The following is a 27,889-nucleotide window of genomic DNA, read 5'->3' on the forward strand; positions in this document are numbered from 1 at the left end:
TTGAGTGGGGCAGGCACCGAAACACGCCTAGTTTCATTATGGGTCTGTCTCGACATGCAAACAACCTTTTTTTCTGACTTTCCAGCGATATTAACATGAAGGATTGGTGATGCCAGGCATCCACTCGTAGTGGTTCTAATCTGTATGATTAGGATGATGAATAATATGATCAAGGTATCCAATTGTTCGGTGGGAGTATCAACAAGATGCTTTCGGTTGGCCGTCTCTTGCTGATCCCGGTATACTGGTCTAGAAGAGGTAGAGGTATACCGTATACTGTTATCGATTACCCTCTATCCAGGAAGAATTTCTAAATCACTGATGCACTGATTTGCTGAATCGGTTGAATCGAATTGACTAGGAGCCAGTCCTTGCTTTTGGTTGGTGGTTTTGACTGAATTGTTGAAGGTAAAGGTGCCTTATCTCACATTAACTACTGTGATGGAGATGTACATCTTACAAAAGCTTCCTGCTCTTCCCAAACCACAGCCCAATTCTCAAACACTGGATCCACGAATATTCGTCTTCTACTTTTTCCTTTCATTCTTGATGATCGAAGTACCATTTCCACTTCTCCTTATGTGGTTACAAAGGAAGGTGCCCCTTTAGTCATCTCAATTGGCTTCCCAGAAACAGTACCTTTCTCTTAAGAATCGACCTATCCCTCCGTTTCCTGCTATCAACCCCCTCCTCTTACCACCCCCCAATTACCCTACCATGGTCCATCCACCTATGGTTTCGCAGCCATACTACCATCGTACCATGACCACCAAACCTCAAACAAAAGGCACCCCACTGGCTCAAATCCACTCTATCACCTCAAATCCACAAAACCCTTCTAATTAAACCCCTTTTCCTCGAGAACCCTCCCTCGAATCCAAATATCAAACCGAATATCAAACCCACCACTAACTGAGCACCTCGCGAATGCACCATGGAAGCACCAAAACACACAAAACCACACCCCTCCTCCAACCCAATCCTCCCGTTTCCCTCAAACCCTTCCACCCCACCCCCTCCAAAGAAAAAATCTCTCCCCATCCCCGTCAAAATCCCAATATTCGTCTCGCCATCACGTGACCCCGCCTACATCCTCCCCATCAAGAGATTTTCCAACCCATGGTCAGAAAACTCTTCTCTCGTCTAGCCATGAGTACCACCACAGCAGCAAGAAAAGTCACCCAGCCGCCTTGGTACCCTCCCAAAGTACCTGCAGGCGAAAAGCCAGCCTTGAAGCTCTACAACTCCCTCACCAGGAACAAGGAGACCTTTGTGCCTTTGAACCACAACCAGATAACGTGGTACTGCTGTGGTCCCACCGTGTACAACCACGCCCACATGGGCCACGCCAGGAACTACGTGTGCAGCGACATTTGTCGTCGTATTTTGCAGGACTACTTTGGCTACAACGTGGAGTTTGTCCAGAATGTGACTGATATTGATGATAAGATCATTGTGGCGGCACGTCACGAGTATTTGTTTGAGCAGATGGAGGCCCAGTACAAGGAGGTGGACGAGGTGCTTCTAGAACACGCCAAGACGTACTTGAAGGAGTACGTGGCGAAGAATCTTGCCGGTTTTGATGCCGAGTTGCCTGGTTTGGTGGCATGGCTTGATTCCTTGAATCTTCAGGAATTGGCTGTCGAGCAGCCCAAGCTCCCCATGTACGCCAAGGCGGCCCGTGATGCCCACCAGGCGATTTTCAAGCCGGAAACGGATATCAAGCGCTTTTTGGCGGCGGTAAAAGACGTCCTGGTGCCCAGTTTGGACAAAAAACACGGTTCCACCGTCACAGACCCGGAGATTTTCAGAAAATTGCCCGCTTTCTGGGAAAACAAGTTCAACCAGGACATGGACAGGCTCAATGTGCTCCAGCCCACCGTCACCACGCGTGTCAGCGAGTATGTTCCTGACATTATAGCATTTGTGGAGAGGATTATCAGCAACGGTTTTGCGTACGCCACCAAGGACGGATCGGTGTATTTCGACACGGTGCGTTTTGAAAACGACCCCAACCACGACTACGCCAAGTTGCAGCCCTGGAACAAGGGCCTGTTGGAGCTTATCAACGATGGAGAAGGCTCCTTGTCTCTAGACGGCACTTCCAAGAAACTGCCTGCGGATTTTGCTCTTTGGAAAGCTTCCAAGCCTGGTGAGCCTGCCTGGGATTCGAAATGGGGTCCTGGCAGACCAGGATGGCACATTGAATGTTCGGTGATGGCTTCGGACATTTTGGGTGAAGTTATCGATATTCACAGCGGAGGAGTCGACTTGTGCTTCCCCCACCACGACAACGAGCTTGCCCAGTCGGAAGCCTGCTTCAACAACAAGCAGTGGATCAACTACTTCATGCACAATGGCCATTTGCACATCCAGGGCCAGAAAATGTCCAAATCGTTGAAAAACTTCATCACCATAGAAGAGGCGTTGGAGACCCATTCTGCCAGACAACTCAGGCTTGTTTTCGCCTTTGGCAACTGGGACAAGCCCATTGACTTCAAGGACGCCTTGATCAGCGAGGTGAAGGCCTACGAGCTGACTTTGCTGAAGTTCTTCACCAACGTCCGTGCGTTGAACTCCGATTATAGACACGCCGTCTCGCTGGGCCAGTATGTTTCCAAGAGACTTGGCGACGTGGAAAAGGCGCTTTTGGCTGATTTGGCTCAGGCCCAAAACGACGCTCACGCTGCTTTCTGTGACAACCTCTCCACGCCCATTGTGCTCAGAGTGGTCCAGGAATTGATTTCCAAAACCAACACCTACATCCAGTCGACGGTGACGGGCGAAAACGAGTTGCGTCTTGAGCCTGTGCTTGCGATCACCAAGTGGATCGTGAAAATCCTCGATATCCTCGGTTTCCCTGCCAGATCCGACGGTTTGGGCTGGGAAGACGGTGCCGAAAGCGGTTCCGGTGGTTCTTCTGAGGAAATCGCTATGCCATACGTCAAGGCGCTTTCTCAGTTCAGAGACACTGTTCGTGAATTGGCCAAGAACAAGGCTGAATCGTCCGCCATCTTGCAGGCCTCCGACGCCTTGCGTGCTGACCTCATCAACCTCGGCATTTCCCTCGACGACAGGCCCAACGGTGGAGCTTTGGTGAAGTTCCTCAACGAGCAGGAAAGAGCCGAGTTTCTCAAACAGCAAGAACTCAAGAAGGAGCAGGCGCTCCAAAAGGAGAAGAAGAAGCAGGAGCAGGCTGCCGCTAACGCTAAAAAGGAGCAGGAGAGACTCGAAAAGGCCAAGGTGCCTCCACAGGATCTTTTCAAGGATACTAGTTTGTACTCTGAGTGGGACGAGCAGGGACTTCCTACCAAGACGGCTGCTGGCGAGGAGGTGACCAAGAGCATGCGTAAGAAATTGACGAAGCAGCAGCAGCAGCAGGAGAAGCTCCACCAGGAGTACCTCCAGAAGGTTGGAAATTAGGTGACCAATGGGGGAGTTAGAGGAAGAATTGGGATCTGGGCTGGGCAATTCAGCCTGGTTTTGATTAAGTGATTAAGGTATGAGGTGATTCTGAATGATAGAGCTGTTGGTGGTGATTTCTTCATTGCAATACTTCTAATGTCGTTGGTTGATGGATCTAGAGGTACTACTATACCTGTGGCTGGTTTTCTATGCCACCCTGAAAGCTCCTAGCTCCTTCAAAACACAATCCTTGAAGAATTGAACGACACTTCAATCACCAATTTCCAAACCCACTTCAATTGAAGAGAACTTGTGACGTTGGTGGTGGCTGCAAAAGGTGACCTGCATACACAGACCCTCCCTCAACAGAAAACTCACCACCTCACCAACTCAATTAATCAACCACATGTTCAGTCTACTTTCAAGAGGCCAGGCCGTGGTCAACCAGTCGTTGACGGCTTCTGCTGTTGCTGCTGCCTTGGTCGTGTTCCTCTCAATTCTCCAGCTCTTCAAAGACGATGTCTGGAGAATCGACACGTCCCTGATATCCAACATCAAGGCCAACGCTTCGTTGAAGAACCTGTTTGCATACGGCGCCGTGGGCGGCAAACCAAAGGAGAACTCCAAGATCCAGTTTGACTTGGACGCCGACTTGACCTCTCTTTTTAACTGGAACACGAAACAGGTGTTTGTCTACTTGACAGCAGAATACGAGGGAAAGACCGACAAGGCCTCCAACAAGGTCACGTACTGGGACAAGATCATCACGTCGCCCGAGGACGCGGTGTTGCACTTGAAGAACCAGAGATCAAAGTACTCTGTTTGGGACGTGGAGCGTTCGTTTAGAGGCAGAGACGCTACTCTTCGGTTGGAGTGGAACATCCAGCCCTGGGTCGGGCCCTTGCTCTACGGAAGCACCACTACGGAGCTGACCTTCACGTTTCCCGAGGTGAAGAAGCCCAAGAAAAAGTCCGAGTAACTAGCATTGCGTCTATATACATGAGGTTGCATCAGCAGCTAGCGAGCCGACACAGCATGCGAATGGTGGTGTCACTGTAGCGACGTGGGGGAACACTTGGGGATGCTTAGCGTGAGAGAAGCTTCATCGACTTCCGCAATACACGGTACGTCCGGAACCTTCTGTACTTTCTTCCCTCGTTTTCCGACGATGCCAGAGGCGGTTGGATCTCGTCGATTTCGTTTCTGAATGCTTGGAGCCGTGTTCTGGCCTGTCCATAATACAAGAGGTACTCCATGGTGTCTGGGAAGTCCTCGTAAAGTTTGAATGCTTTGGTCCGGTCGTCCTCACTGTACTTCCCGACAAAGGCGTATAACTTTGCGGTCATTTTGGGGTCCATGACGTTTTTGGAGGAGATGCTTCGTCCAGGAAGGAAAAACTTGTGGGGGTCCTTGAGAAGCTGGGGAATTTTCCATCTGAAGGTGGTGAGACGGCCATATTCGTCTAGAGCCTGTTGCAACTCCCCGGCGTAATTAGTGGTGTTTTTGAATTCCTTCCTCAACTCGTCTATGCTTTGGACGTTGTAGTACTTGTTGAATATGCTGTAGTTTTCGAGAATCCTCTTCTCGGGCATCCGTCTGGTGAGAAAGAGAATGAACAATTTGTAGACATACTGCTGCTTCTTTTCGATGTTGGCGGTGACCCAGGTTCCTGAAACAAGGAAACGTTCACAGATATCGAGAATTGCTCTGACCTTGGTTTCACTGGGTTCACCTTTCATGATGTGCTCGATAATTGGACGGAATAAGGGACCTGCTAGGTGAACATTGCGATCCAACAACGATAAGGCTAGCTTTTCGTATTCGTCTGGAGGAGTTTTGAGCTCACGGAACACCGGAAGCAAAACCTCCACAATCTGTCTGTAATCCAATTGGAGAAGCTTTGGTAATTGAGCAGGAAAAGCGTTATTTGAAACACTCTTTCTGTAATTGTCTGCAATGTCGTTGAGCTCTTCAAGAGCATTGAGGATCATCTTTTTCGCTGTGGTGTTGTCGCCGCCCAAACGGTAAAGAATACCCATTTCCTTGAAAATCGCCAATCTGAAACGAAGCGGGATTCGATCGCCAAGTCTGTCCCTCATTTGGTTGAGAAAGTGCACCACAAGATCCATGTTCAGGTGAATCAGGCTCGAGGTGGCGGTCACATACGTCGTAACAATTTTCAAGAGATTCTCGGCGTGACGGTGCATATCTCCACTGGAGGCTCTCAAAGGCTTGAGATGCTCAAACATCGACAATCCGTAAAGCTCAAAAACAGACTCCAACAACTTGTAGGAATTGTTGTAGTTGTCGGAGTTGGCTCTGTCGATTTCAATCAACGCTCTGATCAAGTAGACATACGTCTTGGACGTCATTTCGATCTTTTCAGCCGCCATTTCTCGGTAGAGCTCCAAAACAGTACTGGCACCTTTGTAGGATCCGGCCTGGCAGTAGTACTTCAAAAACGGGAGGTAGTGCTGTTCGGTGGCAGATTCCAAGGATTTCGCCTGGTCCAAGTACGTTCTGGCCGTTTTTCTTCTGTTCAAAGACAACTCAAACTTGATGGCCTCGGTGAGTAAATTGGACCTGTTCTTCAACGACATTTTGCCCTGGTCGAGACGCCGCAAGACCGTCATTGTTTTGGCAGCCAAAAACGGCTTGAAATCCCGGTCCGTGGATGCATTGTACCAGCTTCTCAAGTTTTTAAGTTGAGCTTTAGCGATGAGTGAGCTTGTAAACGGAACAAGCGAATCCAACTGGGCTTCAAACGTAAGCGCATCGGCTCTTTCGTACTCGCCAAACCTCGTAAGTGCATTGATGGTTTTTTCGTAAACCTCCTCTGTTTTCATGGAAAATCGCTCAGCAATCTCCCAGAGCTGGTCCAACTCACGAACACCGTAATTGGCTCCAACGGCACTGATGACATCGCAGAGAAGCTTCGTGTCGATCAACGGCACCAGGCTTGTTTTCTGACGTTTTATCACCTGCTGAAGCGCATTCATCAAATCAGGAAGACTGCTTGTGTGGAGATGGAGATCGAAAATCAACGCATGGACTCTAGCCACACTTCCTTCTGCCACAGCGCCGTTCTCGTATTTTTCAAGAAAATCCTCAAACTTCGCCTGCGCCCCGTCGTAGTCCTTGACGGCCATACGGCTTTTTATGACTGCTGCGTGGATTTCGCAGGTTGGAGTCAAGTTTCTCTGGAGAAGCTGTTCGTAGAGCTCGTCGACCTCCTTGACAACCTTGATGGAAGCCAAGGCGTTCATCACAATGGCGTAGTGCTGGACGTACGGGAGATCGCCCTGGCCGTACATGTCTTCGAACTGTTTTTGCAAATGCAGCCAGTCTTTCGTTTTTTCGCTGATTCGAAGGAAAATGTCGATTTGCTCCTCGCCATGGAGAGTAGGGTATTTCAGGTAAAGCTCCAAGCACTCCTGGTACTTGCTGCTGAGGAAAAGCGCCCACATGGCCGTCAGAAGGTCGTTTTCGGTAAGGTACTCGTTCACCTTGTACGAGCCCAGACTCAAGTTTTCCTTGAACTTGAAGTACTCCAAGGCGATCGACGGTCTTTTGGTCACTGTAGCCAGCAGAAGCGTCGTGAGGAGATTGGACAAAACGGCTTTGTTGCCGTATTCGCTTCTTAAAAGCACCCCCTCGATTAAATGGATATGGCTGCCCACCGAGGAGGAGCCTCTGGGCCTGCTCAAGATGCTGAGTGCCTTGCGGTAGACGGCGTGCTCTGGTTGTATTAAAAGGAGATCGCCGTCGCCGACGTCGTTGGCGAATTTGACAAATGCAGTGAGGATTCTGGCGAAGTCGTGGTTCAGTGGGGAGTAAAGAAGCGCTTTCCGGAGAAAAGTCGCCAACATCCTCCTTTTGTTCTCCGTGCTTTCAAGCCCCCGGAGGTACCCGGTGATGCTGGAGCTGCTGAACTGAAGCTCGCCTTTGTTCAGAAGCAGAAACTGGAGAGTTTGAGCCACCGTATCTGCCCACAACGGTGTTTTTGGAAGCACTCCGGTGCATTCAAGGTACAGCTTGTAGTCTAGATTATTAACGCAAAGATTTGCCACCTTGCCCCTGGATCTGAGCAAGATTTTCTCGAGGTTAGGCCCTCCTCTGCGTTCTTTGAAAACAGCAAGCCATAGACGCACCACAAAGCGGTACGCTTCCTCCGATAAGTCGCTGGAGGCTAGCTCCACGGCCTGGGTAAACAATTCGCTGATTGCGGTCAAATCCTCGTTGGTAAAAGACAGCGTATTTCGTAGTTGATCGATGTAGCGGTTCTGGAGATCTAGGTCCTGGATTACACGCTCAGATTGCGGAATTTTGAGCTCTTTTTTGGACGATGTGGCCGTTCTGGCCATGGAGGACGCGTTTCGGACAAATTGGCGTGCTCTGGGCGGCTTGGAAGTGGATAGTAGCGTACATCGTAGATTCGGTAGGAGTGAAAAATGTCGAAGATTGAGCCTCATGAGCCTTAGCGGGCCGAGCCGCCGAAGTATTAGTGGCATGTGAGGAATGCAAATGCAGAAAACACGCTGCTAAAACGCCTGGATGTGTGTAGCTTGAAGGAACGAATTGTAGCTTGGTTCTTGAAAATGACAAAAGCGGTAGCAGAGGTTGATGTGCTTGTGTGCAGGCGCGCCGGTTTTCCAGGTATCAGAAACGGCGGTTTAGAGGATGATATTTGGGGTTTTTTGTTGATGGGGTGGAGGAGAAGCTTAAAAGGTTTGTGGTGAGGTGTTTTTGGTTTTGTGGCAGCTCGGTGGCGAGAAATAAGTGGTATACTCTTTTCGCAGCCAAAGTCAGACCACTTAGTGGGAAGGGCATGGGATGGATGTAGTTGAAGAAGGGTGGGCTTTTTGATGTTTAGCTGGTTGGTCTGGCGGTTGATCTGACAATTCAGAAAAACAATCCGAACCAACCAATCAAGCGTGCTTGAATCAAGCACAAGGTAATAGGTGAAGTGAGAGAACCTGGAGACGTCCATCAAAAGAACAAACCTCCAGTAAGTCGAGTATGCTGCAAGCTGCCATGTCAGAGTCATTAAATCAGTTTTGTGTTTTTGTAGTCAGCGAGGCAGAGCCCCTAGTACAGTGTGAATATATGAACATCATCATTCTGGCTAGCATGAGCCACACATCGGCAGACGTGTGAAAAGCGGCAAATCAGAGCATGCCTCTACGGGTTAGTACCTTCCCAAGATTGGAATCGAGTCAGAAAAAGACCTATCATCAACTCCCACTGACCAACGCTTCAAAAAAATGTACACAGAAACGTGACTCCTCCCTAATTGTACAAAGAGGGGCCAGTGGAGCGTTATGTCCGCCCGGTCACAAGTTTCGTCATGAAAACAACTGAGGTGAAAACATACACTGATGATTAGTAACAAGCTTGGGATGTTGGTGGGCTCATACAAGGCTGAAACTTAACGATAATGCGGTTGTCAACCCGGAACATTCAGTTGGAACAATTGGTAAAATGCAAATAATCTTCGCCCTTATATGAGGAACATACTTTTGATTCGCCACTTTCCACAGATCTGCAGATGTGGTTTGAATGTGGTGAGAAAAATGGAAATCTTTGCTTTATATAGTCGCGATGGTCTGGTCCGCGCACGTCCTTAGGGCTTCACCACGAGCGTGGGAAGGAAGAGCCCTTAGAAGGGTTGGAGCTTTGGAGGGATTTTGGGTATATTCGGGTTTTTTTTGACGATTAAATGCCAAAAAATGCCACATCGCTCAAAAAGGGCCTCAATTTGCTCATTTTCCCCCAACCTGAAATGGCTGCAAAATTGGTATAGAACGACGCAAACGAACAACAACAGAGACAGTATACTCAAAACACCCAGGGCCCTCGAGCAAAATCTCTCTCCATCCGAAATATTAGGAACCCCCGCTGTCACAATCTTTGACCTTGGAACACCCCCCCATTGGAACCGCGCTTGTCTTTGTGACAGGCTTCTACAACACTTCTTTTCTCTGGCCACACCATGGACAGCGCAAGAGGTATCTCTCCATTGTTTCCTTCGACAGGAATTCTCCAGAGCCTGATCATGGGCTTGCACGAGGGTTTAAACGCAGAATTGAACTCGCAAACCTCCTCCGTCTCTCCACCTCCAGCTCCTTGTAGTCGCAGCCGTCCTCCGAGTCCTGAGCCGGGCCTAAGTTTTCTTAATACGGAGTCTCCCGAAGATTACAGGCTTATCTGCCAAATTGGCCTGGGCGGGTATGGCCAGGTCCACAAGGCTCGCAATCTCGTTACCAGTCGGGTGTGTGCCATCAAGGTGATACCATTGGGCAAGAAGAAACTCCTGAAGCTTCTTGCTGAGCCCGAGCTCCAATCGCTCATGTCACACAAAAACGTAGCGGTGGTTTTGGGCCTCTATTGCACGCCAACGCATTTGAACATTGTCCAGCAGTTCTATGGCGGCGGCACTTTGCGGGATCAGATCAAGCTGGCGCCTCACTACCGGATTGACCAGTCCTTAGCAGCGTGGTACATCAGCCAAATCGCCCTGGGGCTTAACCACATCCATAACCAAGGTGTGATCCACCGAGACATCAAGGAAAGCAACATTTTCTTGCTGTCCAATGGTGTGGTCAAGATCGGCGATTTCGGAATTGCCGTAGCCATCAACCCGCATGAAGCAAATACAGGGTATGGCGGTACTCGGGGCTGGATGTCACCTGAGATGATTCTGTCACAGCCATATACGTACAAAACGGATGTCTGGTCGTTCGGTGTGGTATGTTACAGACTCCTCACAGGCAAACGGCCGTTCCTTGCATCCGACGGGGCCACATACAGCGAGAAGATCCTTGCCGGAGCTTATCCCAGTTCACGGCATTTGGAAGGGATTGCAGGCGATCTCATCAGCCGTTTTCTCCATGTCAACCCGTACTTACGAGTCAATTTAAGCGAGGTTGACGAGATTCCCTGGATCCAGTACCACATTTGCATTGCTGGTCGGCGCAAGAGGCCCCGTCGTGTTCTCCACCATAGGTACCTCAACTGACGTAGCTTAGTTTATGCCAAAGAACGAGATTTTGACCAAAATCGTAAAGGCCAAGTGGACAAGGCAGAGCGCAAGCACCAAAACGTGGTGATTTTTCGTTCCTTGCTCGACGTTGCCCTCGGCAAGATCCAAGGAGTTCTTGAGGATCACCGGTTTCACCTTCAAGATGATACTGAGGCCCGTCACAGCGCCGCTGAGCAACACAGAAACCCACTCAAACACGTTCAAAAGCACCTTGTGGTTCTTGCTGCTCACGAATACCACAAGAACAAAGTTGATCACCGTAAGCGGCACCCAGAGCACGTTAGCATAGCCGTAAATGGACACCAAGCGGGTCAACGAGAGTCTATCGGCAAACTTCAACCACCACGTGGTCACAGCGTACAACGCAAGCGGAACAAGCGCAATGTAGCCGTAGAAAAGCGACATGGACACGGTCAAACGGTCAAAGTCGTATTCGTACTTTCCGCCGTTTTCGTCTCCCAAATAGAGCCAATGGGACACGATGTTGGCGCCCGTCGACGACACGAAAACAAGGAAAATAAGCGTGGCGGTGACCCAAATGGCACCGTACAATTCCGTGGTTTCATCCTCATTCTGACTAGCCAACACGGAAGCTTTCTGGAACGGATCCAACGCAAGTCTGATTTTAGCAAAGAATTCCTCGGTATTTATGTCAAAATAGCCACTGTAAAACCTCACCTGGAACATGCTGCTGGCAGCTTCAGGCACCTGTGGCTTTACAACATCTGGTTGTAGAGGAGTCTGTTGATTTTGAGGTGGAGGGGCGAAATCTGGGGTTAGCGAGAATCCGAAAACACCGTTGAAACGGGATTTTTCTAGCGGTACATACCGTCCTGTTCAATCAAGTCAGGCACGTCGTTCTGGCCCACCTGGGAGTAGTTGTGGGACATTTTGATAAAGAAGTAGGTGGTTGTTGATGTCGCAGGAGTGCAGGTATGGAGGGCTCGGGTGAGTCGATCTGGATTATTGAATTTTGGAATTTTAGAAATTTGTTAGTTTTTGATTTTTCTGAATTTAATTCAACTTGATTGTTGGATAAATTGAAGTTTTTGTTTATGTTGGTGGGGGTTTTGCGTGTGGAAGAAGGAAGTCTATGGTAGACCTTGTATTTGAATGAGGTGATGATAATCCTGATCTTCTGTATTATTCGAGCAATTGATTCAAATTCTCCTTCTTATCGAAATTACGGGAATTTTTGAAACAATTGCCTATTTCTTTCGTCTCAAGCGCTTGATCCTTTGGTATTGGGAAGTGAGACCAATTGAGTATCTCTAAAAGACATATATCAATCAAGCCAATTGAGCAACACCAATTGGATCAAATAAGTACTAGAGCTCTTCTTATGCCTTAGCAAATCTTTTAAGTTATCGAAAGCCTCACTAAAACATTCATCCCAACACCTCACACATAAATCATATATTCATATCAATCACATCAATCACATCAATCATCAAGAGCAGCCCTCCTAGGAGGAAGCCGTATTGGCATTGAGGAGGCCTCTTTTCCCCAGCCTTCTTCCAAAAAGCGCTACGGGCTGCTCGGCCTCGCCAAAGAGACCTGGAGCTTCAAACTCTTCCTTCAATCCACCGCGATCCATGCCAGGCTCCTCCAGTCTTTTAAACTCGACTTCACTGGGCGACCACAAGCCGTTCAAATGCGAGCCAAGCTGCAGCTTCACGCTCTGGTGGGCTTTGGCGGTTTGAAGAATCACCGTGGACTGGGCACTAGAGGACTCGTTTTCTGAAAACTGTCTGGCAGTCACCAACGGTAATTCCTTGGAGGGAACAGGGTCGCTTGATTCCAGCAGCTTCTGGTGAGCGGGGAGCAATTTGGCGACGTTCTTGCCAAAAGTTGGAAACTCTGAGCTGCGTTTAGTAAAGACAAGCGGAGGATCTGCCAGTACTTCCAGGGCATGGAGCGACGACTTGGGCTTCAAAGGAGCAGCTACAGGAGTCGGGATTTCCGTCTCCCAGACCTCTTCCTCCTTCTTGCATGGGAAGAATGCCAAAAGAAGTGCCCCCGCAAAGCAGCTCAATCCGAGTACGAGAAACGCCCATTCCTGAAGAGCCCGGAATACCAACGGCACGCCAAACATAGAGGCTCCGTAAAAAAGCCACGAAAATGCCATAGAAATACCGATGCCCTTGGAATATGCCTCCCTGGGAAGCACCTCCACGGTGTACTGGGCAGCCAACGGCGAGATGTAGAGGGCATCCACGGTGAAGACGAAAAAGAACACCGCCAACCCCCAGGATGCTATTTCAGGAGGGAGAACAACATTCAAGATTTCCCCGTTGCTGGGCTGCCCGAAATGCATAAATAGCCCGAAAAGCGTCGCAAACGAGCCCCCAAGAAGACCGTAGCCGTACATCAAGAAAAACCGCCGTGAACCCCACTGACTTACTGGAGTCGCTAGCACCGCTGCTCCCGCCATAAGGCCGTGAACGGCGTAAAACGCCACGTCACCGTAACCTCCACGCTGAAACAGCGGAAGAAGCACGGGAAGACAAAACACCATCGCAGACACGCCGGTCAAGTGGAGCCAGATCTGGCAAAGAACCGCCCTCAGAAGGCTCCATTTGTGGTTTTCCAAAAGCTGTTTCCACGAGCATGGACGGCCGTTTTCGGGAAAAGCCCGTGGCGCCAACGCGTAGCGTGTTTCGTTGGCGCTTTCAAGAAACCCTCTCCACTGAAGCCAGGGCGGGTACTCTAGGAAAAAGAAGCCCAAAAGCACCAAAAGCGCCGCCCAGACGGCCTGAACCACAAACGGTGCTTTTATTTGCCACTTTTCCGTAGCGTTTCTCTCCAAAATCGCCTCAACGACGCGTCCCACCATTTTGCCACAAACACCACCCACAAAAGCGGCCAGAACGGCAAAACCACGGAACTTGGCCATCTGAGACGTGTAAACAAGGCCTCCTGCCATCGCCATCCCGGCCCCGGCGCCCACCAAGGCCCGGCCGACCATCAAAAGGAAGATGTTTTCGACAAAAACAAGACCCACCGAAGCAGCGGTCCAAACGACAAAACCAAGCTGGACGGAGGCCACAGAACCGGCAAAATCCACTAAAAAGGGAGTTCCCAAGCACGCGACTCTGGTTAGTACCAATTTTTCTGTTTTTCTACGGGTCTTCACATACTGGTGGCTCCAAGGGGCACCGAGCTCCAAAGAAGGACGTATTGCCATGGAAGGGCCTCTGGAAGGAGGGCAAAGGAGGCCACGAACGCGTGCAGCTCGATGCCGTAGAGGGCGGCGGCAAGGAAGTAGAAGAAAAGGAGCGCCCAAGTCAGGGTGAGTTTGGGCATGAGGAAAAGAAGTGGTATGAGTTTGAGAAAGTTTTGCAGCCACGCGAAGGGGGTTTTATAGTGGGGAGGTTTGGACGATTTAGATTTTTGGGATTGGGTTTTGGAGGTGGTGGTTTCTGAGGGGGTTTATTGGGTTTTTGGAATTGGGATGGTGGTGGAGTTGTGTGGTGGAGTTGGTGATGGTGATGGTGATGGTGGAGTTGGTAGAAGGAAAGGTGGAATTTGGATAAAAGATGATTTCTAGGTGAAACAGATTTAAAAAGGACTTTTGCTTTTTCTTAAGGGGAGTTGTTTCCCGGTTTATATTAACTGGCTTCCATGGCCTTGTGGTAGAGATGGATATCTAAAAGCTGGTGGATCACTATTCAAATATTGTGAGTATGGAAAAGCGCAATCTTGATATAGCATATAGCGATTTAAATCATCACTATAATAGTCTACAGAAATGATGGAAAGACTTTCTGGCGGGTTGGTGATGGTGTGGTAGTAGTAAAGGTGGAGTGGAATGAGGACTGTGAAGTGGGGGTAGTTGGACGAAAAACATGATTTTCAGATGCTTTAAAAATGACGCTGTAAACGGTATGCTTGAGAGGAAGTTGTACAATTGGTTGATATTAGCTACTTTGGGCTGGGTTGTCGTAACCTTGCAGTAATAGAGATGGTGGACTGGAGAGGAGCTGATACACTGATATGCTTTCAATTGAGATAACCTAGGTTCAAAGTAAATATATAGGCTATTCTTCTGTGTTACTTCCATTGAAAGTTAGGTAAATGATATAAAACCTTGGACATGGCTTCAATATGATTCATATGGACTCCAGCATTGAAATCAACAGTTTGGCACTTTCTGACACATTTCTCCGTAATCTCCTTAAATTCACTCAATGTTACCAAACATCAATCAACCACGCTCTTTCAACTGTGAAACTTATCTAAACACCCTCAATGCTGACTGGAATCTCAACACTATGGAGACCGAGAAATGGGTGCAAATTAGCCCATCAGCCGTACCTGACACAACCACCCCACAAATTCTTCGAAAATCCCAAATCAACAAATCCACTTTCCTCCTTCTTTTTAAATAAATTCCCTTTTCTGACGAAATTGTTAAATTGTCTAAACCTCCACTCCATCTCATTCTCTGGATATCGGCCTGATGCGCACTGATATCAACTACTACCCACTCAATCCTATTTCCAAGAACCCCACGTCATAACAGTCTGCACCGTGCCTGCGGAGGATTCCATATATAAGTTGACATATTTACCTATAAATTGAAGGAATTCCCATCTTTCTGGAATTGAATTCGTCCAATATCCACAGATATCGATCCAGATCACGTATACCCTAGAGACGTGCCACACCGCCAATTGGACAGACACTCCTCCTGAAGGTCCAAATCTCCTTAAACAAACGATTTTGTTATTATTCAATATCAGACTATATATCCCTATAATTCAAATCCACATCCACAGAACTGGGATCCACAGAACTGGAACCCTGGATCACCAATACCCTGGATAAACATCCTTAAATTCCCCGTCCACCCACGTTGTTCAAAACATCCCTATAGCCTCCCATGGACTTGGAACCGTCTGCCACAGAGCCAGACCCGCTAGCGTGGCTCGTGGAGGATCCACCTCCAAAACCAGAAACCGTCTTCACCAAGGAGACGCTCCTCCATTCCCCGCTTATTCTCCGGTTTCTCCCACATTTCAAAGTCGACATTCACAAACCGTGGACGGGCCTTCCGTCTCGAAGTATCAACGACGAACGGGAACAGCTGCTTCATCCTCCTGAAGCTGACTCTTTTTTTGGAGACGATATGAGCGAGGACGACGATGGAGAGATCTTGTGGAAAGCAGAGGAAAGCGGTCTGGCTCAGAGAGCTTCTCAGATTGTGCCTGTCAACGTTATCGTGAAATTGGGCTCGCTCAGCATCAATGGGATTGAGTTTCCGTTCTCCTCGGCTCTTCGAGATGCCATTCTTATCCCAGGCGGTGAAAAGGCGGAAGATTCACTCTTGGTCTCCCTCAAACTGGGCTTTCTTCTACTAATTCGTCTCTACTACATGCCAAAATACGCCTCAGAAACAAGTCTACACGACCAAAAACCGCCGGACGACCAAACATTCATATACAAACCGTTTGTGGTGCAGTGGTGGAAAACGACTTCTCCTACTGCAGACTCTGGCTTCGATATGGAGACTTCTGGCTCCATTTTGGCTGCTCACGATAATGGACTAGCGGTGGTTTCAGCCCTGGCTGCCAACGTCTTCAGAATCTACATGTGCAACAGCACAGAATTGGGCTTGGAGCTTCTGCCCCACCACAACGTGCCCCTTGAAGGCAACATCTTGCATGTGTGTTTTGGTCGATCTCCTGGTGACGCAACCGAAGAGAATCTTCTACAATTATTGACCCTCTCCTACAGCCCAATGAACCGCTTGGAGATCACCTTGTTCCAGTGGTATGTCTCCGAATCTTTTTCGGACGGTTCCAGAAGACTGACGCTCCCACTTACACACGAATTTGGCCTTCCCATATTTGTGATACCTTTGGCAAGAAACAGCAGCTTTTTGTTTATGTTCCCAGCCGAATTCGTCGTGGTCACCGCCCATAACGTTATTCTGGCGGACTACACGTTTGCTAGATTCAACTATGCCGGCTCCTTCCCTACATCCTTTGCATTACCAGAGTCAGATGGCATCGAAGACGAGATTTTCCTTGCTTCCGACTCTGGCGTCATCTACTCAGTTGTTGTATCCGGCGATAACTCGAGTTTGACCTATAAACCCATTTTGCGTGTCGCAGACGCCATAACCACGTTCACACTCCATCGTGCTTCCAGTGGCTATTACCTACGCTACTCGAACGATGCTGGCAGTGCTAGACATTTGCATATACCCGAGCTTTTTCATGATCTAGAGTCGGCAGATAAAATCCCCTACTCGGATGCCCTGCAGATCCAGGATTACAAGAATTGGGCCCCATTGGTCGACATTTGTATCATCGACGCTTACAAGACAAGAACCCAGATTCCTTACGCTTCTCAAGAGCTATGGGCTGTTTCGGGAGCGGGAAAGAGAAGTAAGTTGGCAAACCTCAGCATAGCTTACCCGTTGAAGAAGGAGTGCAAGTCCTATGATGCGCTTCGAAAGACGACAAAAATACATTTTGTTCTTCTTCCAGATTCAAGAAAGCTTTTGTTTGCATCGCTACCTTTTGAGACCAGGCTTCTTGAACTAGAGCAGGACGAGTCCAGCGATGATTCTGGCTCCGATTATGGAGATATGTTCACCGAAATCGAGGATCCTGCCATATTTACTGAGGAGCCGACTTTGTTTGTGGATTTGATTCCATTTAAAGAACCCCTTCTCCTTCAATTTACTGCCACAAGCGTGACATTTTCGAGTCTAGAGGATTGCTTCACCAGCAGACTTGAAGACAAAATGATCCATCATGTCTCACAGGCGGCTGGTTTTCTCTTCATGATTGTGGAACAGGCAAATAAAGTTAATCTTGAAGTCGTGGAGGTGAATGCACCGGACATGAATGGTTCTGTTAATCCAGAGGCTTGTTTGGAGACTGTGTTTTCCCTAGATATCGATGTGGACATAAGTTCCATGTTTGCTACCGAAGATGGCAATGGTACCGGGGTGCTTTTCTTGGGGACCTTTGAAGAAAAAGTCATTATCTGGCCATTCACCGCAAGCGGTGGTTTTTCTTCTGAGAAGCAGATTATTGACCTTGGAGAGCAGGCTACTCATAAGGACAGGTTTCCGAGAGACTTGCTTGTTCCCAGTGCCTTTTTGTGGCTCAAGAACAGAAGAGAGCTTATGGTAGGAACTTTCACCGGCTACTGCTTCCGTTTCAAGCTAGAAGATGCTTTTCTTCTCGTCCAAGATCTTCGGCTAGGCACCACCCCGATCAGCTTCACTCACCTCGACGAAAATCAAGTGCTTGTGACGCTTCGTAACATATGGCTTTTCGATTTTGAAGATTCGGACCTTCCCACGAAAGCAGCATTTGATGAAAAAATTAGCCATGCGATCACCCTGGTGGTCCATGTGAGTCTAGAAAAGCCAGGTCTTCACAAGCTTGCACTTGTGAGAGACGACGGTGTCACCACAGCTTCAATTACGTGTCGCAGGGCTCCGTTGGTGAGACAGATTACGATAGGAGAAGCAGCCAAAAAGCTTCTTTATCTCGAAAACATCAATGTGTTTGTTCTCTTGTGCAAGTCAAAGGACCCCCAGTCTCGGCTTCGTTTTGGTGACAGGAAGACTCTTCGAATCCTCGCTAGCGTGGAAATTGATGTGAAGCTGGGAGAGCAAAGAGACACTGCGATTTTCGATCCATCAGAATTCCCAATATGTGCTTTCCAATGGCATGTTGAGAGAAATGATAGAGTTTCGAAAAAGCTCATTGTGGGATGTTCGACAAATGTTAGCAAGGGCTCCATCAAGATCCTCGATTACTCGAAGTTCCCCTTAAGCAGCTCCACCGTTGGTATCAAGGTGACAGAATTATACTCCATTCCTCGTGACGAACCTGTCACTTGTATTGAGCAAATTGGCCTGACAATCTTCTTTGCATCAGGAAACAGCATCTACACTACATCGTATCTTTTAGCTGATCGCAAATTACGCCCTGTTAACACGATCCAGACGCTTTCGAGCGACATTGCCTCGATGACTTCAGAACCAGACGGTCGGCTTATTGTGAGCACCAAAATGGACTCTGTTTTTGAATTCACTTACGACGCTGGCGATTCCTACCATAACGAGGAGCTAAAGCTCGTCATGAGCGATAAAGCGCCAAAGTCGCTAGCCAATCACGTCAAAATCGATGATTCCATCTTCATCGCCGACAAGCTTTTCTCGACAATCCATGAACTCACACCTAGTGGCGTCAGAAAAAGAGACGGTCTTTTCAAAACGCACCTGATTCCCAGAGTATTCAAAACACTGGCTCAAGGACCTTGGGCAGAATCTGATAGGCTTCATATGCTTAGTGTGGGCGTTACTGGAGATGTTGTAGCTTTTGACAGGTTCGTTACTGGATCGCCAGAATTGCAACGAATTTGCCAGAAACTCGCTGATGAAGACAAAATACCCCATGGAGCTAACTTTGATGTATTATACGAAAGGTTAGAGCGGCCATTCTTGTACAAATTAACCGGAAAGGCGTTCCAAGGAATCTACAAGCCTTTTTTCGGAAACAGTTCTTCCAAAGAACTCATAGACTACGACTTGGAGGATCTCAAAAAAGTAGCCTCCTCCAGCATCTCGCTATAATAGATATCTCGTTAAATCGTAATGCTATGTAATGTAAAGTCTCAGGTCTCTTCTTTGCTTTCGCCCTTGTCTTCTTCCTTCGGTGGTTCGGGACTCAGTTTAGTGGACGAATCCACGGAAACGTCAACCTCGCCAACCGTCAGTAATTGTCGACGACGCTGTCTTTGTTGTCTGTATGCTGCGGCACTGCTGGTCTTTTCACCACTTTCGGCCTTTCTCAATTCTTGAAGCAAATTCCTAGCTCTTGATCCCACATCCTTGTCACCAGAAGCAGTGCCATTTTCGGGCTCTTCGACACTGGACAAGTCTGTAGTGGAGCCACCACGGCTAGGTGAACTTTCTCTGGATTCTGATTCGCCGCCCAGCTTCTTCAAGTTCTCCATCAAGTGCTTCTTCATGAGTGCTCTCTTACGAGCAGACGATGGTTCTCCCTTTTGAGGACCAGCAGCCTTAAGTTTCTCAAGAAGCGAGTCCATGACGTTCTCATCCTCGTCCTCAGATCCGCTCTCCTTCTTGGCCTTCGACTGCTTTGTGGTATTCTCCAAGAGCTTCTTTCTCTGCTCGTAGATTCTCAATTCCTCCTCACGCTGCAAGTTTTCACGTTGAGCCTTCTTGAACTCAGATAAGAAACTTGTGAACTTACTGAAGAACGAGTTCCTTACAAAACTGTCGTTGGGGTCCTCGCCGAAATACTTCATCAAAGTCTCAAACTCCTTGAGCGTGTAGTTGGCCTGGTCTTGCAACAAGTCTGCCTTCTTCTTGGCTCTTGCCAACGATGGCGTAACAACCTTGAGGACACGGTCCTTAGGATGGAACTTGGAAACGTCACTCAAGTTACCAATGTCAATGGAACTCTGAACATTCTTGATGGCCTGCCCGTATTCTCTGCAATCACTTGAGATGTTCTCGATGGAAAACTTTGCAACTGGCACACAAAGGGCAAGGTCCTCCATGAATGTCATGAGCTCAGGATAGAGCGTTCTCACGGTCTTCTCGACGTAGTGCAAGAAGGACATGCTATTCTTCTCATCCTTCACGAAACCCAAACGCTGCAAAGAGCTCAATTTGAAACCCTTTGCTTGCTTAGAGGTGTCATTCATGTAGTTACCCACAGCCAAGATGATGTCAAAAACACTTCTCAATTCCTTGGAGTGCTTGATCTTCTCGACTGCTTCATCGAGAGACCTGAGCTTGGTGACCAAGTCTTCATAATCCTTTTCGTAATTGGCAATTGTCTTCAAGGATCTGACTCTTGACTTCCAGTAATGCTGTAAGTTGTAGATCAACTCAAGGTAAAGTCTGTCTGGTCTCTGCAATTCGCTTGGGTCCTTCTCCGGCTTAGAGATCTCATCAGACGTGTAGTCGGTCAGATAAGGCTCGAGGTTACGTGCCAAACTATTAGAAACCTCGGTGATTTCGTCCTTACCAAGGAATTCCAAAATTGCAGGGTTTGTCAATGTTTCCTTGTCACATCTCAAGATCTTGTCGACAACCTCTTCGTCAGACAAATTATTGAATGAATGCAAATTGATACCGAACTGCTGAGCAATGTCACGGGCCAAGAATGTGACTTTGTCGACATCCTCCTTCTTCTTCGTCGCCAACTTCTTGATTTCCTTAGCGGCGAAAATTGTCTCAATCTCGTCCAATACACCCTTGTCCATCAATTCAGAAGCAATGTTTTGCAGTTGAGAATCATGCCAGAACGAGTTGGCGTTGTTCTCGCCATTTTCGAATTTCTCCCAATGCAATTGCTTCAACTTCTTCTTTGGTCTTGGATACATATCGAATGGGTGAGCAGTTTGTGGAGCAGGAGATGGTGATGCGCTTCTTGTTGATCCAGATGGCAATGGTGGGGCTGGTGGTGGGGGGGCTCCTCCGAATGCACCTCCAAGAGGTGGAGGAGGTGGAGGTGGGGGTGGTGCTCCACCATTCAAGCTTGGAGGCAAAGGTGGTGGAGGTGGAGGTGGAGCTCCTCCAAGAACTGGTGGAAGAGGCGGAGGTGGAGGTGGTGGTGGAGGTGGTGCACCAGTAGCTTTGGGTGCCTCTGATGGAGCTTGCTCTTTGTCGACAGAGTCCTCGAACTTCTCTTCATCCGAAGCTGGGGCAGAGCTGATAGCTTCAGCCTGCTTGACTTTGGAGCTCAACTCGTTCAAGAACTTAGGATCAAGGCTGCTGATGGTGGACTTTCTGTTCGCCTTATAGTCCTTCGCAGGTGAGTTTGTGCCCTTGACAGCGCGGTCAGCACCGTCAACAACAACCTTGCCCTGGGCGTACTTGGCCTCGATCTTCAGAAGTGTATCGGAGGAAGGACTAGCAGAGGAAGCCTTGGATGGCAGCTTGATGTCATTGATTGCAGCAAGTTGGGAACGAAGATCCGTATTGAGCTTCTTGACCAGATCGAGCTCTTCCTGGATCTTGGACTTGACACTAGCATCCATCATACCAAGAAGCGCAGCCTCATCTTCACTTATGTCAAAATCAATGTTGAAATCGGCAAAGTTCGTTTCAAGCTCACGCAAACGTTCCATAGCGAGAAACTTCTGTTTGGAGAACAAGGATTTGTTGTTGAACTTCATGATATCATTCGACTCACTTTGCAAAGATGCAAGTTTCTTCCTAAGCTTCTCCAACTTCTCAAGATCGTCCTCACGGACGGAACGCTTAGGGCCTTGGGGAACAGGTGGGAGCACCTCAGGCTCTGGCGTTGCAGGCTCTGGCTCAAGTACTGGCTGTGGTTCAGGCTCGGCAGGCTCTTCCTTTGGCAAGGAGTATGTTTCGAAATCGGTCATTTCCAACTCTCTTGCTAGGTTCTCAATGTCAGCCATCTGCTCTCTCAAGGCACGCAAACGAGAGCTTGGTTCCACCAGGGTTCCAAGCTGCTTGTTGTCCATTCTGAACTCGTTCTTCTTCCTTGAGATCTGTTTCTGTAACTTCTTGATGAGCTTCTCGTTGCTAGTTTGAACCAGCACAGTTGTCTTGCCCTTGTCCTTCTTCGAGTCAATTTGAGCACTGTTGAGCATAATGAGTAGCTCACGCATTTCAACCTCCTGCTCTTGCTTCTCACGTAAATGTTTACGCTTCAAGTCTTCCAATTCTTCCTCGAGCTCCTCGTTCATACGACGGGTTCGCCTGAGCACGAGCTCTTGCTCCTTAAGGTCATTCGACATGTTAGTGATGAGACCTTCCGATCCAATGGAGAGCTGCTTTGACATCTCGTCTCTCTCTGCTGTGGCTTCTTCGGCAATTTTCTTGTACAACTTAACCTCATTAATAGCTTTGCGGTACATATCATCTGTACTCAAGCCAGCGTACAAGCGGTTGATAGCGATTCCCACAGCAGAGTCGTCGTTTGACGTATGCGCACCAGTAACGTTTTGGATAAGACCATCAAGAAGACGCAAGCTTCGAGTCACCTCCTCTGAGTCGTCCTTCTTTTCGGTTTGATTAAGATAAATATGCTGCATGGCGCTCAAGAAATGCCCTTGAGCCTCGCTGTTCTGGACATTCGTCCAAAGAGAGCGGACCAAGTCGACGGGATTGTTGAAATCAAGATCCTCGTCAATCTGTTGCTTCGTCTTGAGTTCCATCTCGTCAGCTTCTGCCATCTCTCTGTACTTCTGGACCTGCTTCACCAAACTGTCATAGCCAAGATCCAGGAATTTACCCAAAAGCTGGTCGATCCCTGCTGCTGTGAACTGGGTTCGAAGGTGGATCCTCACACGGAAGTCCAAGCCATATTCGACGATGGTGTTAATGAGAAGCATAGTGCCCAAACAGTACTCCATAAGCTGGTTTTCGACATGCGATGGGCCGCCCACGGTGGAGCCGTTGACGGCAAATTGGTATTTGAGTTCCTCGCTAGCTCCGACCAACGAGTTCTTGTACTTGCCACGGCCTTCGATAGTTCTATCGACAAGACGGAGCCAGAGCTCGAAGCGATGGGTATTCTCGTCTGGAGGAGGCTTTCGCTGTAAGGTTTTCTTGGTGGATGCATTGGCAGCGGCAACGAACTCGTAGTAAGGCTTCAGTTGAAGGCCATCGAGCGAGCGGAGCACCTTGTGGTATTTGTTGTGATCGCCGCCAACACGGCAGTAGTAGACGATCATGAATGTGAGAGACTCGGCGGCGATACGTCGAGTAGCAATGCGAGGGGATAAGAGGGAGCCGGTGATGGCGTTGATGTAGAGCAGGTCGTCTGTTTTTGCTCTTTCGGCGCCCAATTTCTGGTTCATCATGCACTTGAGACACTTGAGGGTGTTGAACTCCCTGGTGAAGATATCGTCCTGGATGTCGTCAATGTCCATGCCGCCCATCTGGTCGTGGGTCTTGATGAGGTACAGCGAGAGGGCCACATCGCCCTGGAAGTCGTAGATAAACTCACGAACCCAGTCTATAGGCTCCGTTCGAAGCGAAACCCACAAGTTCTCGAGCTCGTCCAGGGAGATCGTCTTGGCAATGAGCTTCCGTGTGTAGTACTCGGGCAGGGCCTTCAGTTTCAGCGCCAGCTTGCTGTGCTCGTGCAAGGCGTCCTGCTGCACAAGCATCCACTTCTTGTCAACGGAGTAATTGAGCATCTCCTGCCGGGCCAGCTGTGGGAGCGAGCGAAAGTCTCGTTTCTCCATCAAGTCCCTGAACATGCGCTCAATCTCGACCGGGTTCTGGGGCTTTCGGAGCAGGTCCGTAGGCGCCTCGTCGTTTGTAGTGCTTGTGCTGAGCGACGGCCGGGAGAAGAGCGACAGCCCCGTGGCTTTTCGAGAAAGAGCAAACAGAGGCGCCCTCAGCGTCGGTTGTTGTGTCGGCTGGGGAGTAGGGGCCGTCTTTTCCTGGCGAGCCAGGCGTTCCGTGACGTGGTCATACGGATTTGCTGACGTGTTGAACAGGTAGATGGAGCCCGAGCGGGAGTGGCTAGAACTCGTTACCAGGGGTCCTGGAACGATATTCAGCGTGCTGTGTCCTTGAGAATTGGACAGACCAAAACTGGCCATGGAGCCGTGGCGTTTGGACGGATTGGAGCCGCCCAGGGTGGCGGATATAACGGAGTTAGCGTCCAGCTCCTCGTCTAGAGGCTCTTTTTTACGGCGGAAAAGACCCAGTCCCATTCGGCTAGGTTGTTGAGGCAGAGTCACCAGGTTTCTGCTTTTGAGCGGAGCGTAGTATGCCAGGTTGGCCTTGTCGACGTCCTCACCGTGTACGGACGAGTGGTACGGGTCTATTCGTTTTCGGGACATCCGCTGGTATATGGAAAACGGGAGAAAACGGTGTATGTGTGTTGAGGTATGTACGTGTAGATGGTGTAGGACGTGTCGGTGTACGGGTTCTGGTGTGGCTGGGTTGATGGAATTTTGGGGAGCAATTTGCCAACTGGAGGGAGGATTGATCTTCTTTTTATTCTAATGCAAATGGGAGGAAAAAGAAGTAGGTGGTTTTGGAAAAGAAAAGGTGGTTTTTGGAATCCATGGAAAGTGACTTGTTACAGACCTGCATATAGGACGGGGCTGGTGGTTCCAGAGGTGTCAGAGAAAAGAGGGGTGGCGTATAGAGAAGCGTGATTTGGGCGAGGCCTTGAAAAAGCGGTTTTTCAAGAATACATTTTTCAAGCTGTTTTTGCAAAATCCTTCGTATGTCGTGGAGATCACACCACTGTTATGGTTGGGAACCGTGTAACAGACCTGCACGCAGGCCGCTGTCTTCGATGCAAGGTCTATATATACCTCCACCAAGAAGCCGGTTGTGATACTTTGGGAATTGATTTTGGGTTTTTGAAATGAAAGGTTTTTCGGTTTGAAGGTGGTTTGGTAATTGCATTTTGCGGTACGGGTGTCGGATCGAAGTGGAGTATGGGATGATTCGGTGAAAAGGCCAGACTGAAAATTGGCAATAAGCTAAGCGATTGGCTCCTCCATAGCCTGATCACTCGGCAAAAAGCCAAAACCGTATTTGTATGGTTTGGAGGTTCTCGATTCTAGAAAACCCACCATCTCCAATCAGCAGCAATCTGCACAAATTTCACCCTGGCAAAGCCCCGAAACTTGTCGCAAATGTGAATCCATTCTTTGCATTCCAATCGTAATTTCTGAAATGCTTCTTTTTTGACGACCATTCCTCCCATCCATAATAAACTCAATTCTCATTATAAGCTGGCTGGCTGGGTCGCGAATAGAATGGCTGCAAACACAATAGGCCTATCAGACACAAACAAACGGGACACAATAGGAAAAGGTGTGGCGGAATTGAGATTGGATTTAACTGACGATTGATTTTTTATCGTTTTTGGCATTTTCAGAATCCACGGGTTGGTAGGTTTTGCATATCCTCAAAGGCATATTAGGCGCCTCGGGAACTTCGGAGTTCCATATATTACCCATGGAACAGGCAGGGTATAGCGGGAGATCAAAAACAACCAAAGTGACATCATCAACACTGTTTGTCGCCTGATTTGATGCAAGACGTTTTTGCTGCAAGACGTTTTGCTGCACCAATCCCTACATATCCGGGTTCTGTCGATTAGTGTATTCATGTAGCCGAAAAGGCCGTAGTTTGTGCCGCTGTTCTGTACCGCTGGCTCGCCCTAAAAGAGTGAATGGACGTAGCCGGACCAGCTATGGTTTGTGGCTTTCTTCACCTGTGATTTCAGCCAATCCAAGGGTGCCATCGACTAGTTCGCCCTCTTCTTCTCGTCCTCGTCAATGCTCTCCTTCAACATCTCCATCGTGGAGGCCAATCCCTGGTCGATCTTCTTCTTGAACTCCTTGGACTTGCTCTTGCGTCTCTGCAACGGCTGCTCAAACGTCTCTGCGTCTGCAAAGTCGCCCTCGTCCGAGTCCTCATTACCTTCTTTCTCGATCTTCTTCTCGGTGCCTTCTTCAGCCTGAGCTGTATCCTGCGTCGTCTCCTGTGTTGACTTGGACGTCTCTGTCTCTTTTTCTGTATCTGTGACGTCCGACTTTCTGCTGTTGTCGCCATTGACGCTTTGGGGCCTCTCAATGGGCTCTGCTCTGTCCACGCCAAAGGCGCTGTTCTCATTCACCATTCTCTGGAAAATATCAATGTGGGCCTCTTCGATGGTGACGGTTTCGGAGTCCTCCTCGGTGTCCCAGAAGCCAACCTTACTCCAAAAAATCTTGGCCCGGACCGTGAGCAACAAGTAATAAAGCTTTATAAGGATCGCCTCGTCGTTGCCGGAGACTTTCCTGTCCACGGTGTGGGTGTGACGGTCGTAGTTCTGGAACTTGAACTGCGAGACAAACGCAAGATCGTCGAATGTGCTGTTTTGCTGGAGTTTGTAGACGTTGGCATGCACAAGCCTGAGCTTGGCGAAGAACTCGCAGATCGCCCGGAGCTTGACCAAGCAGAAGTTGCAGAGTGGGTACGTGCCAATCACCTCGTGGACTTCTCCGCTGATGATGGTTGTGGACGAGTCGCCGGTTATGGACGTTTCGGACGCTGGGCCGTACAATTTGAGCATGTACAAACGAGCATGTTCAAGTCGGTCGCCCTTGGTCTCTCCACAGAAAGCACAGGGTTCCTTCATGGCCACAGGCTTCTCGTCACCCGTCTTGACACCTCTGTAGTTCAATTTGAATGTCTCGTTGACGCCGCTGACAGGCTCGATAATGGCCTTCCCCTCCGCAAGCAACGTCCAGAACGTCTTGCCCTTGGAGAACCGGTTAAGGAAGTTGTTGGACACACTGGGGATCGTTCCCAAGGCCGGCTCGATCTCCTCGTGCCAGATCTTCCGAAAGTACTTCAACGTCTTCAACGTGGCCAAGTCAAACACAAAGTCCGGCTTGATGAGCTGGAACACAAACGCCTTGAAGTCGTGCTGGTAGTGGTTGAGGTCAAAGCGGATCGCCCTGACCCTGGGAGCGTGGATGAGCTGCGACATGAGGAAGCCGTAGTCGTCCACGACATTGTCTGTAGGCTGCTCGTCAAAGCCGTGCTCCAATTGCGGCGTGCCGTGTCTCAGGGATCTCTGTTGATCCTCCAACTTCATGAAAAGGCCCTTGAGGTCCTGGAGCTGCGCCTGGAGGCTGTCTATGATGGCGTTTTTCTCGTCAATCTCCTCATAAAGCTTGCGGTTCTTCACCTTGAAGTTGTACGTCTCTCTCGACGCATTGGACACCATCTCGTTCGCCTCGTTGAACAAGGAGGCCGTCAAGTCCTCCACCTCGCCCTCGAGCTGCTTGTTTTTCTCCTCCGCCACCTTCTTCTCCTCTTCCGTTTGTCCGAGCCTCTGCCTGAGCTGCTCCAATTCCGTTTCCGCCTTTTTCGTCCGCAGAGCATCCAGAGTCAAGTCACCCACCTGGCTCTTCAAGGAGGCGTTTTCCCGCTTCACCTGCAAGATCGTCTCCTCGAGCTCCAGCGATTTGGCCACCTCCGTGACGAGTTTCGTCAGAAGATGCGCCACCTTCTCGGCCAACCGGTCTATATCTGCTTCGGCCATGGCGGTGGTTTGGTGAGTTGGAAGTTGGTGCTTGATGTTGGTTCGCGTGCAGGAAAGTCACCCCAGTGGGGGATGCTTTAGTTGGGAGGTACTTTTGGGGGGTGTTTTTAGACCTCTTGTTTCGAAGTCTTGATATTGGTGTTTTGGATTTTTCGCTTTTTGTTGGGGGAATTGGGTGGTTTTGGGGGATTGATATGGGTGTGATTGGATAGGTGGATGGTCACACTGCGAACTGGAGCTTCCCTTTTGGTTTCTTTTCTTTTGGTGATTTAAAATAAATGATTTTGTGGTAAGTTTATCGTGGAATTGTTGTTGCCTTTTTGGCTCTGTTAGGTTCGTGGTCTGGGCTTTTGCGTTTTTGATGAATGCACTGGAAGGTGTGTTCTGACTT

At 49.0% G+C, this 27,889-nt stretch overlaps 9 protein-coding genes across 9 annotated transcripts; 4 read left to right on the forward strand and 5 right to left on the reverse strand.

Moving 5' to 3' along the window:
- Positions 1-1,119: 1,119 nt before the first annotated feature.
- On the forward strand, positions 1,120-3,423 carry C7M61_003253 (cysteine--tRNA ligase; the record flags this gene model as incomplete). The annotated part of the gene is made up of 1 exon (XM_024858597.1): positions 1,120-3,423. The coding sequence occupies one exon, from the start codon at positions 1,120-1,122 to the stop codon at positions 3,421-3,423; it is 2,304 nt and encodes a 767-aa protein (XP_024713084.1).
- Positions 3,424-3,811: 388 nt separating this feature from the next.
- Positions 3,812-4,384, forward strand: SPC3 (signal peptidase complex subunit; the record flags this gene model as incomplete). The annotated part of the gene is made up of 1 exon (XM_024858598.1): positions 3,812-4,384. The coding sequence occupies one exon, from the start codon at positions 3,812-3,814 to the stop codon at positions 4,382-4,384; it is 573 nt and encodes a 190-aa protein (XP_024713085.1).
- A 106-nt stretch (positions 4,385-4,490) lies between these two features.
- C7M61_003255 (uncharacterized protein) lies at positions 4,491-7,769 on the reverse strand (the record flags this gene model as incomplete). The annotated part of the gene is made up of 1 exon (XM_024858599.1): positions 4,491-7,769. The coding sequence occupies one exon, from the start codon at positions 7,767-7,769 to the stop codon at positions 4,491-4,493; it is 3,279 nt and encodes a 1,092-aa protein (XP_024713086.1).
- Positions 7,770-9,397: 1,628 nt separating this feature from the next.
- Positions 9,398-10,325, forward strand: C7M61_003256 (serine/threonine-protein kinase; the record flags this gene model as incomplete). The annotated part of the gene is made up of 2 exons (XM_024858600.1): positions 9,398-10,244; positions 10,285-10,325. 2 exons carry the CDS (start codon positions 9,398-9,400, stop codon positions 10,323-10,325), a joined length of 888 nt encoding a protein of 295 aa, XP_024713087.1.
- A 104-nt stretch (positions 10,326-10,429) lies between these two features.
- C7M61_003257 (uncharacterized protein) lies at positions 10,430-11,337 on the reverse strand (the record flags this gene model as incomplete). The annotated part of the gene is made up of 2 exons (XM_024858601.1): positions 10,430-11,217; positions 11,277-11,337. The coding sequence occupies 2 exons, from the start codon at positions 11,335-11,337 to the stop codon at positions 10,430-10,432; spliced, it is 849 nt and encodes a 282-aa protein (XP_024713088.1).
- A 575-nt stretch (positions 11,338-11,912) lies between these two features.
- C7M61_003258 (uncharacterized protein) lies at positions 11,913-13,753 on the reverse strand (the record flags this gene model as incomplete). Its single annotated transcript, XM_024858602.1, has 2 exons — positions 11,913-13,540; positions 13,588-13,753. The coding sequence occupies 2 exons, from the start codon at positions 13,751-13,753 to the stop codon at positions 11,913-11,915; spliced, it is 1,794 nt and encodes a 597-aa protein (XP_024713089.1).
- Positions 13,754-15,332: 1,579 nt separating this feature from the next.
- Positions 15,333-19,052, forward strand: C7M61_003259 (uncharacterized protein; the record flags this gene model as incomplete). The annotated part of the gene is made up of 1 exon (XM_024858603.1): positions 15,333-19,052. The coding sequence occupies one exon, from the start codon at positions 15,333-15,335 to the stop codon at positions 19,050-19,052; it is 3,720 nt and encodes a 1,239-aa protein (XP_024713090.1).
- Positions 19,053-19,093: 41 nt separating this feature from the next.
- Positions 19,094-24,283, reverse strand: BNI1 (formin; the record flags this gene model as incomplete). Its single annotated transcript, XM_024858604.1, has 2 exons — positions 19,094-20,910; positions 20,941-24,283. The coding sequence occupies 2 exons, from the start codon at positions 24,281-24,283 to the stop codon at positions 19,094-19,096; spliced, it is 5,160 nt and encodes a 1,719-aa protein (XP_024713091.1).
- Positions 24,284-25,710: 1,427 nt separating this feature from the next.
- On the reverse strand, positions 25,711-27,498 carry SEC2 (guanine nucleotide exchange factor; the record flags this gene model as incomplete). Its single annotated transcript, XM_024858605.1, has 1 exon — positions 25,711-27,498. One exon carries the CDS (start codon positions 27,496-27,498, stop codon positions 25,711-25,713), a length of 1,788 nt encoding a protein of 595 aa, XP_024713092.1.
- Positions 27,499-27,889: the final 391 nt, after the last annotated feature.

The sequence above is a fragment of the Candidozyma pseudohaemuli genome, assembly GCF_003013735.1.
Source record: "Candidozyma pseudohaemuli strain B12108 chromosome Unknown scaffold00008, whole genome shotgun sequence".
Classification (NCBI taxonomy): Eukaryota; Fungi; Ascomycota; class Pichiomycetes; order Serinales; family Metschnikowiaceae; genus Candidozyma; species Candidozyma pseudohaemuli.